Below are 13003 nucleotides of genomic sequence, written 5' to 3'. Positions count from 1 at the left end.
ATTTCACATTTTAATTAATTATTGCCACATTTAATTAATTAATTATTGCCACATTTAATTAATTATTTAATGGTGCATTTAATTAATTCATTATGGCAGTCCTGGCGTTCCATATGCCAACACCTTTTGTTGGAACTCGAATTGCTAGTGCTAACAGCTCCAACAGTTTCTATGCTTGCTGCAACATGTTTTGCATTTAGATGGTACCGTAAGGTGCTACAGTGCTCAAAACTATGCACTTTCGAATGCAAAGTGTGATTAAATGTGTTAATATTTTTTTACGCATTTTCAAATAAATTAAGTGCAATTAACGCATTATATGTCCACCCCTACACACCAAAAAAATTCCAATTGGTGGTTTGACTCCTCACCAGAGTGGGTAAGAGAACAGGGCACTGTTGAAATGTTACTATGCAAGTAACCCCAGAGGAAGGGGTTGCTAGAGATCGACAAGGTAATACCACACAACTGCTACGGCAAGGGGCAGCCAGGTCATGAGGGAGATATCATCACCCCCTAAGTATGGTGGAAGAAGGAATGTTGAGTGCAAGAGCAGCCTCTGTTGCCGGTTACCAAGACTACGTGAGGTACCCTCTGAAGGTTTAAGATGTGAATGCAGCACTACGTACAATCCCTACTGTGACCATCATTGAAACCAACCCTCTGATCTACACCACAGCAGCAGCAATCAGATGCTTGACTACAAGATGAGTATGAACAGTATTAACAGTACTAACCCTAACCCATCCACAGGGTTGAGAGGAGAATTATACAATGTTACAGCCCCTGGCTTTAAAGAAGAAGTGAGGCAGACCAATTAGCAACTGATTGGTCACACCTGCACCTTTAAAAGGCTGAGGAACAGTGTGCAGTTGCCCCGTATTGCTTTTGTCTTTGAGTTTTCTTTGTGGAAGCCTGACTCAATTGTGAGATTTACTTATTTTTTTAACTCTTTATTTTGTACTTTTTCCTTTGTATTACATACGGACAAGACAATAATAATAATAACACAACAACAAATACACAAAAAAAAAAAAAAAAAAAAAAAAAAAAAAAAAACCACGAGAGGTCCCGCCCTATAAGGCTGACTGAGACTTATAAATTATCCATTTTGTCCACTGTTTTCGGTGTTTGTCAGATTTCAGTCTCAGAGTGTAAGTCATTTTTTCCATTGTATATATGTCCTCGATTACGTCCATCCAGTCTTCCAGTTTTAAAGGATCGCTTTTCAGCCAATTTTTTGTTATCACCTTTTTGCTTGACAACAACATAATCTTAAACAAATACCAGTCCTCCTTTTTTACATTTTCCCATATTCCAAAATACATTACTCGTGCCTCACACAGTACTTCATACCCCAGCACCTTCGTCATTGTTGCCGCGATTCTTTCCCAATATGATTTAATATATTTACACTTCCAAAACACATGTGAGTGATTGGCGTTCCAGTCTCCACATAATCTCCAGCATTGTTGGGGTGTTTTCAACTGCTTGCTTTTGATATACGGAGTAATAAAAAACCTAATCACATTTTTCCAGCCATATTCTCTCCATCGTCTAGAGCTAGTGGAGTTATGCTGTGTGAGACATAAGGATCGCCAATCATCCTCTGACAACTCAATTTGTAGTTCCGATTCCCACTTTTGTTTAATATATAATGTTTCATTCCTATTCGAATTTTGTAGGCCATCATATAATTTCGACAGAATTCCTGATGGAAGATTTTTATATGCACCTGTTATTGTTCCTATTATACGATTTCTTTCTCTCGAGAGCTTCTTTCTAATTTCTGTATTGTAAAAGTGTCTTAATTGAAAGTACCTAAATAAATCTGATTTATCCAATCCGAATTGTTTCTGTAGATTCTCAAAAGATTTAAATGTTGTCCCATCTATTAATGTACACATTGCTGTAATTCCTTTATTGACCCATCTTAAAAATGTGCTATCCCATTGTCCACTTTGGAATTTTCGAGAGTATGCAGGCCAAATCAGCAATTTACAATCTTCTGTAATTCTATATTTCTTCATTATTGTCCACCAGAGTTTAATAGTAAATTCAGTGATGAGATTTTTGTTCGTGGGCTGGATAGTTTCTTCTCCCAATCTTGCTAGTGGATGACATGATAGGCAATAATTTAACTCTATATGCTTCCATTTTGAAGTATATTCTGATGAACACCAGTAAACAGTATATCTCAGCTGGGCTGCATAGAAATATTCCTTGAGATTCGGGAGGGCAAGTCCTCCTTTTTCTTTTCCTGATTGAAGTATTTTAAATCTTATTCTTGGCTTTGTCCCTTTCCAAATAAATCTACTAACTAATTTATCCCATTTACCAAACTGTGCATCTGTTATTTGGACTGGTAATGAGGTGAATAGGTACAATAACCGGGGAAGCACATTCATTTTTATTACCTCTATTCTTGAGCTAAGGTCCTTGACAAGCGGAGCCCATTTAATCAGATCTTTTTGGATTGTGTTACTAAACTTCACATAGTTTGCCTCGTATAAAGTACTTGTATCACTAGTTAAATAGACACCTAAGTATTTGATCTTATTTGAATCCCATTTTAGTTTAAGTTCATTTTGTAATAATTCTTTGGGGAAATAATTCAGACAGAGTACTTGAGTCTTTACGATGTTTAGTTTATATCCTGCGTTTTTACCAAAATATTTTAATGCTTTAAACAGCCAAGGAAAGGTCGTATCAGGATCCTGTAGATATATAATTATATCATCTGCAAAAAGACCTATTCGTTGTTCAAGTTTGGAAACAAAAACCCCTTTTAAGTCTGTACTTTGCCGTATATACTGAGCCAAAGGCTCAATATACAAAGCAAAAAGAGCTGGACTCAAGCAGCAACCTTGCCTAGTTCCTCTAAAGAGCTCAAAGCTGTCTGTCAAGTCCCCATTTATTTTAACTCTAGCCATTGGCCTATGATACAGGGATTGTATACACTTAATGAAGATACTGTCAAAGCCCATTCTCTTCAAAACAGCAAAAAGAAATATCCAAGAGACTCTGTCAAAAGCCTTTTCAGCATCTAAACTCACTAAGGCTGTTGGGATTTTTTCTCTATTAACTTCATTAATTATATGCAATGTGCGTCGTATATTGTCTTGTGTCTGTCGCCCCTTAATGAACCCTGTCTGGTCTTCATCCACCAGATCAGGAAGGAACAGCTCTAGGCGTCTTGTGATTATAGATGTAAATAGTTTATAATCAACATTTAAGATGGAGATTGGGCGATAAGAATCACAGTTTTCCTTGTTTTTACCTTCTTTCGGTAAGACTGTGATGATGGCCTCTTTCCAGGAAGGTGGAATTTTAGCGTGTTTTATTGTCCAATTAAAAGAATCTATCAAAATAGGGGCCAAAACCTCTTTGAAAGTCTTATACCACTCATTGGGGTACCCATCACTCCCTGGACTTTTATTCGTCTTCAATCTCCTTATTGCCTTATCCAGTTCTTCCTTTGTAATTGGTTTAGTTAATAGTTCATTTTGAGTTGTCCCTATTGAAGGGAGGTCTAACTGATCCAAAAACTCTACAATTTCTGGTCCATTTTTCTGATCCGGTTGACTATACAATGTTTTATAATATTCTTGAAAGGTGTTTTTTATCTGTGTTGGTTCATATAGTAGTTCCTTGGTATTTGGATCTCTAATCTTGTTGACTGCATTAGTTATTTGCATTAATTTTAACCGTTTAGCCAATACTTTAGTTGCTTTGGAGCCAGACTCATAGAATGTTTGTTTTGTGAATCTCAGTTTCTTTTCTATTTCCTCCATAGTCAAATCACTTAGTTGTTTTCTTACGTTTTTGATTTTTTCGGCCAAATCAGGACTCAAATCTGTATGCTTTTTTTTTTCCAAATCCCTTAATTGTTGTTCTAATTTGGACTGTGTAAGCTTCTTCATTTTTTTGAGGTAGCTGGTCCTTGATATCAAATACCCCCGAGTTACTACTTTCACAGTATCCCAAATTATTGTTGGGTCTATCTGATCATCCTTATTGTGGGCAATACAGGTTTGTATTTCTTTTTTGATCTCTTTTACCTCAGATTCATTATTGAGAATACCAATGTTCAATTTCCATAATAATTTCTTATTCTGATTATGTAGGTGAATAGTCAAATGAATGGCGTTGTGATCCGACAAGTCGGCTATACCAATATTGCATTCTGTGACTCTATGTTTATCACTTCTATTTATCAAAAAAAAATCTATCCTAGAGTGAACCTTATGGGCTGCTGAGAAATGGGTATAATCCTTCTCCAGAGGGTGTAATTCTCTCCATACATCACAGAGATCCGCTTCCTTTATTAATGAGTTAAGAGATTTAGATTTATTATCTTTGCGTCTTTTTTTGCTTGTAGTATCTTTAGTATGATTTAATATACAATTCCAGTCGCCCCCACATATCAAGGTCCCTTCACTAAAGCTTATAATTTTTTCAGATAGTTTTTGATAGAATTTTGAGTTGTCCTCTGGAGGGGCATACACATTTATCAGGGACACCACTTCATTATTAATCCTCCCTTTGACAGCAACATATCTACCCTCCTTGTCACAGATTTCCTCTAACTTTTCGAAATTTACCGTGTTAGCTAATAAAATTATAACTCCTCTTCGTCTGCTATTCTTACATGAGCTATAAAAAGAATTTACATAGCCAAACTTTTTAAATTTTTCATGTTCTTCTTTTGACATATGAGTTTCTTGAATGAATATAATCTGTGCCTTGTGTCGTTTCAATTTAGATAGCAATCTACTCCTTTTAACTGGATTCCCCAGACCATTGATATTGATTGAAATAATTTTTATTTTACCTACACCACTCATAATTCGTACAGTGTGCAATGATCATCCCCTCTAGTTTAAGAAAATAAAATAAAACAATATTACTAGACATTAAACAAAAATTAAACACAAACTTGCGACTCCCAATTAGTAGGAAGAAACTGTCTCCCACCATGACCCCGTTGGTAGATCTAGGGTAAAAAACCTCCGTAAAGGAGGGCCCTATGAAATATTTGAGAACTGAAAAAGTAGTTCCCAAATTTTAGTCCAACGTATTTACCTCCATCCGGTGTTGCTCCTCCAGAACTTTGAATTTAAGAGGCCTATAATTTTCTGATCAGTAACAGGGGGAAGATATCCCCCGAACTAATCAGCATTTCTCTGAAATTCCTCCAATTTTTTTTTAACTCTCTGCCTCGGGGAAGAAATTTGCTCTCGATGGGAGATTGAGGCCCGTTTCCACTCTCGACACCTTCTGCTTAGCGCATCGTCTTCCTCAGATGCCGCCGGGATCTGGACATCGTATCCCCTCCTCTGCATCTCCATAGCCGCCTCTCGTACGTTACCGTAGTTTCTGACTCCGTCCTGCCAGTGGATCCGAATGCTCGTGTAGGGAGTTTGGAAGCGCACTCCCGCTTCCTTTAGTATCCGCTTAACTTCTCTGTATTGTTTGCGCTTTTGAACAATATCTGATGCATAGTCATGATCAAAGTAGATCGTCTTGCCATTCACCTGGATTTGCTTCTTTTTCCAAACTTCTCGAAGTATGAATTCTTTCGTTGTGAATTCCTGGAAATTAATAAGAATCGGACGTGGGAATTCTCCAGGGCGCGGTTTCTGTACAGAGATACGATGGGCCCGCTGGATCTTAAGTTCTAGCCCGGCCGGTATAGGTATCTCGTGCTGTAGCAGCTCCGAGACAAAGTCTTGGACAGATCTCCCCTCGGAGCCTTCCTCCACTCCAACCAGGCGTATATTATTTCTGCGGGATCTTGACTCCAGGTCCACCAGTTTGTTCTGAATAAATTTCTGTGTTTTCAAGCTTTGGAGGAGCGCTTCAATTAACTCCATTGTCACATCTTCTATATTTCCCACTCGATCCTCGGCTTCCCCCACTCTCTTCGACAGAGTTTTTATGTCCTCCTTTATCTTGTCGAGCTTACCGCCCAATTCCCGCTGTAGCGTGTTAATGCCTTCTCTCAGCTTTTCATTATCTTGTTTCATGAGATTTACTTATATAATGTTAGTTTTACTGAAGCCTGAAAGGTTAATTTTGATTTCTACTGTTTGAAACCTGAAGTGAAAGCCGTTTGGGTTTTGCTCCTCCCCTGTGTTTTGTTTTATTTGTTTTTCTGTTAGTCAGTTTAGTTAGAAAGTCTTTCTAACTATTATTATTATTCTATTATTTTCTTTTAAGTAGTTAGACACACACGCTTTACTAGAAAAGTGGTTTGGTATTGGTTGTTTGTTGGTTTGGTAATATAACAGCCTTTTAATCTTACCATCATGACACTATCTTTTATGTTACCTTCTCTGACCTCTAGGACTCCTAACATAAGTGGGGGCTCGTCCAGGAGACACAAACAGGGTCCCTGTGTCTGGAGCTGAAAATGTTTTTGGCTTAGGGTAGTCTTTTCATTAGTGTTCAAGTGCTATGTTGGCTATATTTTGTTTGGCATGCTTTTTAGCGGCTCCGTCTTTTGAACATCTTAATAATTGCCACGAGTGGGATTTGCTGCACATTGTGGACCACTTTAAGTTGCAGGTCCCAACACCAGTCCTTAAAAGTGATTTAAAAGCTCTAGTAGTAGCCAAGTTGATGGAAGCTGGTTTGATTCAAGCACCTGATCTGCCTGAGGATTCTATTGTGCCAAGCCAAGCTGCCTTGTTTCAAGAGGACCATAAAGATGGTCACAGTGTGGATGGTGAGGTGGATGAGTGGGGGAAGACAGCTTGTACACTCCCTAGCTATGATCCACTGTCTTCTAGGACTTCAAAAGGCCAAGATGGAGCTTGGCTAAAAGTGTTGTTATGTCTCCATTTGGAGGCTGAAGAAAATGGCCAGGCCAGGCGAGCTCAGCTGGAGCTTGAAATTAGGTGGCTGGAGATAGAGGCAGACAAAGCAGTAAAGCTGCGCAAGCTTGAGATGGAGTCCCAGCCTCTGCTGACTCTGTGGGTTCTACCCCCATGTCTGCTACAGCATTTGATGTCAGCAACCTAGTGCCAGCTTTTAGAGAAGCTGAAGTTGACTCATATTTTGCAGCATTTGAATGCATTGCTGGTGCTTTGCAGTGGCCTAGTGATATTTGGCTCCTTTTGTTCAGTGCAAACTTTCTGGTAAAGCTCAAATGGTGGTGGCCATTCTTCCTTTAAAAGACAGTCTAAATTATCAGTGTTAAAGCAGATGTCTTGCAGGCTTATGAGTTGGTCCCTGAAGCTTATAGACAGAAGTTTCGACAACAGAGGAAACCTTGTGATCAAACTTATTTGGGATTTGCCAGAGAGAAGGGAATCATCTTTGATAAGTGGTGTCTTGCATCAAAAGCCAATGATTATGACTCCCTATGTGAATTAATGCTTCTGGAAGACTTTGAAAACTGCATCCCTGAGCATGTTGTTTTGTATTTGAATAAACAGAAGGTGGCCAAGCTTGAAAAACACAGTCAAATTTCCAACAGAGTCCCGCAATGAGGTCCTTGGTTGTGGTGATAAGATTCCTGACCCTTGTTTTGAACCTTTCATTTTTGATGGATTGGTGTCACTGACAGCTGATCCCCCTGATCAGAAACCAGTAAGTATTTTGAGGGACACTGGAGGATCCCAGATTGTCATTCTCTCTAGCGTCATACCTTTTTCAGCAGAGAGTACCTGTGGTTTCAACTCTGTTCTGCATGGGATAGAGCTGGGCTACGTTCCCAGGCCAGTTCACAAAGTCTATATAAAATCAGACATAGTTACAGGATTTTTCCCTGTTGCCATTTTCCCTGCCTTACCAATAGATGGTGTGGCCATGTTAATGGGGAATGACATTGCTGGAAGTTTAGTACTTCCATGTCTGGAGGTTTTAGACAATCTCCTAAATCAGAAGACCACAGACTTCTTCAGACTTCCTTCCAGATTTCCTAATTTTCAGAGGAGGGTAAACTTTAAACTGAGGAATACAATGTTTTGTTACTTCTAGATAAGGTAGAGCCAGAGGAGCCTCAGGGGCCTTGAAGAACACATTGCTCCCCCTGACCAGAAAACACTTGTTCTCAGCCCTACAAGCTGACGAAACATTACAAAGCTGTTTCAATCGTGTGGTAAGTGCTGATTAACCCAATAAAGACCAACAAGCCTATATTATAAAACAAGATGTTTTAATGCATGAGTGGTCTCCATCAGTTGCAGAAAGTGCAGTTAAACAGATTGTTATGCCAACCATATATAGACATAAAGTCTTGTCCCTGGCTCATGCCAGTGGTCTGGAAGTGTGTCACAAAAACGTACTGGGTTTGATTAAAGCATTTTTTTTTAGCCTGGTATGAAGTATGATGTTTCAAAGTTTTGTCAATTTGGTTTACCATACTGCTGGTAAACCAAATCAGGGGATACACTTAGCTCCATTATGTCCTATTCCTGTAGTGGATCAGCCATTTGAACATGACCATGTCATAGTACACTGTGTTGGACCACTACTGAGAGCAAAGTCTGGAAATCAATATCTGCTTACCATCATGTGTGCTGCTCTACGTTTCCCTGAGGCACTCTGTAGTCTATTTAGACTTACAGGCCAGTGGACACTCTTTCAAATGCAGCAGTTAACTCAGATGACAAATCAGTGAAGGTAAAAAGATATCTAGGAAAGAGGGTATTGGATTTTTTTAGCCAGATTGTTTAAGAGTGTTGATGGAGAAGTATAGAGAATGTCAGAAAGGGCTGGACTGTGTCTGGAGTAAGCATATTATAGAATGCCAAGAGAGTGGGATCCTTGTTTGCAAAGGTGATGGACAGGCTGACAGATTAAGTCAGGCAGAAGTCTCCATAGACCAGGGGTCGGCAACCTGCGGCTCCTTATAGTGCGGCTCCGTGTGGTTTGGGAAAATAAATTAGAAGTATTTAGCTGAAGTGTATTTTATTTATGTTAGTTCTTTTTTTAACTTGTAGTTCTAAATTGGAAGATTATTGTGATATTGAAATATTAAAAATACAATTATATTCTTTTATTTTTTCATCGCTCAAAATAATCGTCACACTCGCGGAAGCCGGTGTACCCACCAAAACGCCATGCATTTATCAAGACTTTCAACCCCAGGTAGGCCAATTATGGCCCTTCGGATCCATGTTATGTCAGCAGCTGTTCTCTACCGTGAACTATGTTAAAAACAAACCCTGCTCATGCCTCACAGATGAAAGCTTACAGTCTTGCGTAAAGATGAAAGTGATTTCGTAAAGCCCCGATTTGCAGACGCTGTGCGCAGAGGTTCAGGAGCAGAAGTTCCATTGTAAAGATACCACGGCAGACCCGACGATGTTTGCATGAAGATGCTTTTCAGCATCTCTTTATTGACCACTTTTCACACACGGTTGCTGTATGCATACAGCCGGCTGTGGCTTTTCAGCTCACAGCCCGACACACACCAACACAACAGCATAGATAGCACAGACGTTAAGGCGGCGAGGCGTGATTGCGGGTGCTGCTCAGGTGCGTCCCCTCCCCTGCAGCGGCGCTGCAGACCGCACCCGACCACACACATTAACCTGGTAAAATACATATTTAGGCAGAATTTTGCAAATATCTATTTTTCATCTTTTAGCAGCATAGTGCTTTTTTTCCCAATTATTTTTTAAAAGTCAGGTCAAGGCTCCAAAAGCCCAAAGGCGATATAAGGGTGGCGGCTCACAACAGTTTTTGTTTGCTACATGGATCATTTTAGTTCAGCGTCTTTCCTTTTGTTATATTTCTTTAAGAGTTCAAAATGTGTTAATTACATAAATAAAATGTAATTTTCTCTGTAGCACTTCTTTGATTTCATAAGCAACACACGTTAGTTGTTCACACAAAGCATAAAGGTAAAAAACAAAATATTCAGTGTTATCTTCATTTTAGATGTCAAAATGTATTTGCGGCTCCCAGTGTTTTCTTTTGCGTGGAAACCGGGTCCAAATGGCTCTTTGGATGTGAAAGGTTGCTGACCCCTGCCATAGACTATGATGTTGGCAGATGACTGTTTGATCTGTAGTGAAAAAATAGGAAGTGGATGGAAGAGAACCTGGAGAGTTGGAAGTACACTAAAAAGAAATATAAAATTCAGTAGAACCAAACAAACAAACAAACAAACAAAAACGTGTGAATGAGAAGAAGACAGATGTAACAGTCTCTGGGTCTTTGAATGTTAATTTATCTGTAGTCCAGTCTCTATGTCAAGTATTTCAGTCTAGGTTCAGTATGTGTTGTTTTATCCTATTTCTGTTGTATCCTATGAATATATTGTCTGCGTGTCCCTCTGTTTTTTGTCATGTTTTATCTATCTAGGGTAGTTAGGATCCTGTCTTGTGAGTCATGCTCACATAGATAGATAGATAGATAGATAGATAGATAGATAGATAGATAGATAGATAGATAGATAGATAGATAGATAGATAGATAGATAGATAGATAGATAGATAGATAGATAGATAGATAGATAGATAGATAGATAGATAGATAGATAGATATTTCTTCTGAGCATGAGATGTGCCGTGGGGGAGATATCAGATTTTATTAGGGGCCTGTATAATTCATTTGATGACTGCCCATTTTCAGTTTAGGTAAGCTCTACTGCATGATTAAAAATAGAAAGCCACCAGCATGTCACGGCTGAGCAGCCAGTGTGTTTGTGGAGCAGACCCAAATACAGACACCGGGGAGAAGCACAGCAAGTGTGGCCTTATGTGTCAGTAAGCATAAACAGATGTCAGAGACCTCTGGAATATAAATAAAGTTGACCATGTGCCTGTGCAGTTGGCTGATTTAATCAGTAATGTGTGGCTTGTGTTTTAATCACATTCTCATGCTTTGGTTTTATGTGAAGGACATAGTACATTGTGAATTTGCCAATTTAGAATGTATTGCTCATACTGTAAGTGTTTGAAGAAACCCTTGGGAAATATGCAATATGTAGCTTTGTTTTTGTGTTGCAGTAATAAGAGAAATTTGTGTTTACTTTCTGTAATGCTTATTCTTCGTGAAAGCTCAACAACACTTCTTTTGAAAGGCAATGTAGTATGGCATGACAATCTTACTGACAGTTGTCAAAACAAATTAGTGAATTAGAGAGAATTAACTGTATAAATGGAGGCTATATTAGATTTATAACAGTATTATATCAGTGGCATAGCTTTGTGTCCACACTTGAACTGCCTCAAAATTAAACTATAAAATGCTAACTACAGATTTCAGTCTGTCTTTTTTTTTATGTACGTTTCTCAAAAGTTATTGCAACTGTGGGGTCTTATTTGACACTTCTACCTAATGTCCCTATCAAAGTTTGGTAATAACATACATTTGGACCTTTTATTATCAGCCTTTATATACTGGTGTATCTCAAGGAATATTTTTATAACTGTAAATAGATAGAATTAAGAAGTCAAAATCAGGCATCTTCAGTTTAATTTGAAGATGCCTGATTGAATTTGTGCTAATATGAACCTCGTTTTTTAAAAATATTAATCTAACCATGCCATGACTAATGCTGAAAGCTAGGGAGAACACTAAGAAGAAGCACTGTCCCCATATGAAAGGACAATGTCCTGTAGCTATAAATCATAAATCATAAATTCTGAAGAAACTACTGTGTTGAACATTGTATTTTCCAATTGAACTTTTACAGAATGCAGAGTAAATGATACTGAATAAATATCATTAAATCATAGTCAAAGAGTTTATTAAATCAGTACATCATAAGAAGTCAATTCAACAGGTAGTTCATATTTTATGAATGCCGTCAAAAAGTTTCAGAGGATGTCCATTATTCAGCACTTTCGCCCTGGAAGAAAGAAGAAATAAAAAAGACTTATTCAACATATATTAAAAACGTTTGTAGAATTTGTCTCATCTCAATTTATATAGCTGGATTGAAATTTACACAGGGCATAAAAATATCTACACTGTCTTCTACTTTCAATCCACAGTAAATTATTAATGTATAGAACTTCTATCAAACAACTCTATTAAACAAAGCGAAATTATCTGTAAAAAAAAAAATAACATGAATTACCTTTCCAGCATCACGGCTCTTGGCTCTCAGTTTGTTGACCTGAGATTCAGCAATGCAGCACGTTCCTGAGCTTCCTCCATCTCATGCTGGACCTTTCTCAGTCTGGACATGTGGGTGTTGGCCTGTTCTTCCTGTACAGTGTGACAATATGTTGTTGTTGTTTTTTTAAATATCTGGTCATATATGCTAAATATATGTCATTTATAAAGTTATGCATTCCATATGTAAAATCACAAAACATTTTACTCACAGCCTCCTCAGCCTGTCTCTTGTAAGCCTTGACTTTGAACTGCAGCTTGTCCACCAGATCCTGAAGTCTGACCACATTCTTCTTGTCCTCCTCAGTCTGCATAGATAACAAACTGTTATTGACAGCTGAGGAAGAAAGAATTTAGGAACTTAAATTCTGCCAGGACCTATGTTAATGTAGGTTAATTACTTGGTTGGTATTATACGTGTATGATTATTCTGATGATATTGGTTATGTTTAAAACTTTACTTTATCAAAGTTCCTCTGCTTCTTGTCAAGGTTGGCAGCCAGAGAATTAGCTCTCTCCACATCAATCATGAGGTCCTCCACCTCACCCTGCAGCCTCTGCTTGGTCTTCTCCAGTGAGGCACACTTGGAGTTCACAGCCTCAATGGATTCCTCAGCCTCCTGCAGGCGCTGGGCAAGCTTTTTCCTGTTGTTAAAAGAATTTTGTTTTGATTAAGTCTGAATTGGTTGGTTTTAAGTCTCAAAACTAATTTAAACAATGACAGTATCATGACTTACTTGGCCTCCTTCAGCTCCTCAGTGCGCTGGATGGCATCAGTCTCATATTTGGATCGCCACTGAGCCACCTCACTGTTGGCCTTGGACATTCCTCGCTGCAGCTCAGCCTTGGCCTCCTGCTCCTCCTCAAACTGCTCTCTGAGCAGGTCACAGTCATGACGTGCTGACTGAACAGCATGAGCCAG

The 13003-nt window shown here is 38.6% G+C and overlaps 1 protein-coding gene across 1 annotated transcript; it reads right to left on the bottom strand.

Annotated features, from left to right (window-relative positions):
* Positions 1-11773: 11773 nt before the first annotated feature.
* On the bottom strand, positions 11774-12931 carry LOC308411262 (uncharacterized protein). The gene is made up of 5 exons (XM_080905130.1): positions 12819-12931; positions 12543-12726; positions 12294-12389; positions 12044-12174; positions 11774-11812 (listed from the first exon to the last, which is right to left on the bottom strand). Exons 1-4 carry the CDS (start codon positions 12905-12907, stop codon positions 12070-12072), a joined length of 474 nt encoding a protein of 157 aa, XP_080761256.1. The 5' UTR covers positions 12908-12931; the 3' UTR covers positions 11774-11812; positions 12044-12069.
* Positions 12932-13003: the final 72 nt, after the last annotated feature.

The sequence above is a fragment of the Rhamphochromis sp. 'chilingali' genome, assembly GCF_963969265.1.
Source record: "Rhamphochromis sp. 'chilingali' genome assembly, chromosome: 15".
Classification (NCBI taxonomy): Eukaryota; Metazoa; Chordata; class Actinopteri; order Cichliformes; family Cichlidae; genus Rhamphochromis; species Rhamphochromis sp. 'chilingali'.
The sequence above is the reverse complement of the archived record's forward strand: the minus strand, read 5'-3'. Positions and strand labels throughout refer to the sequence as shown.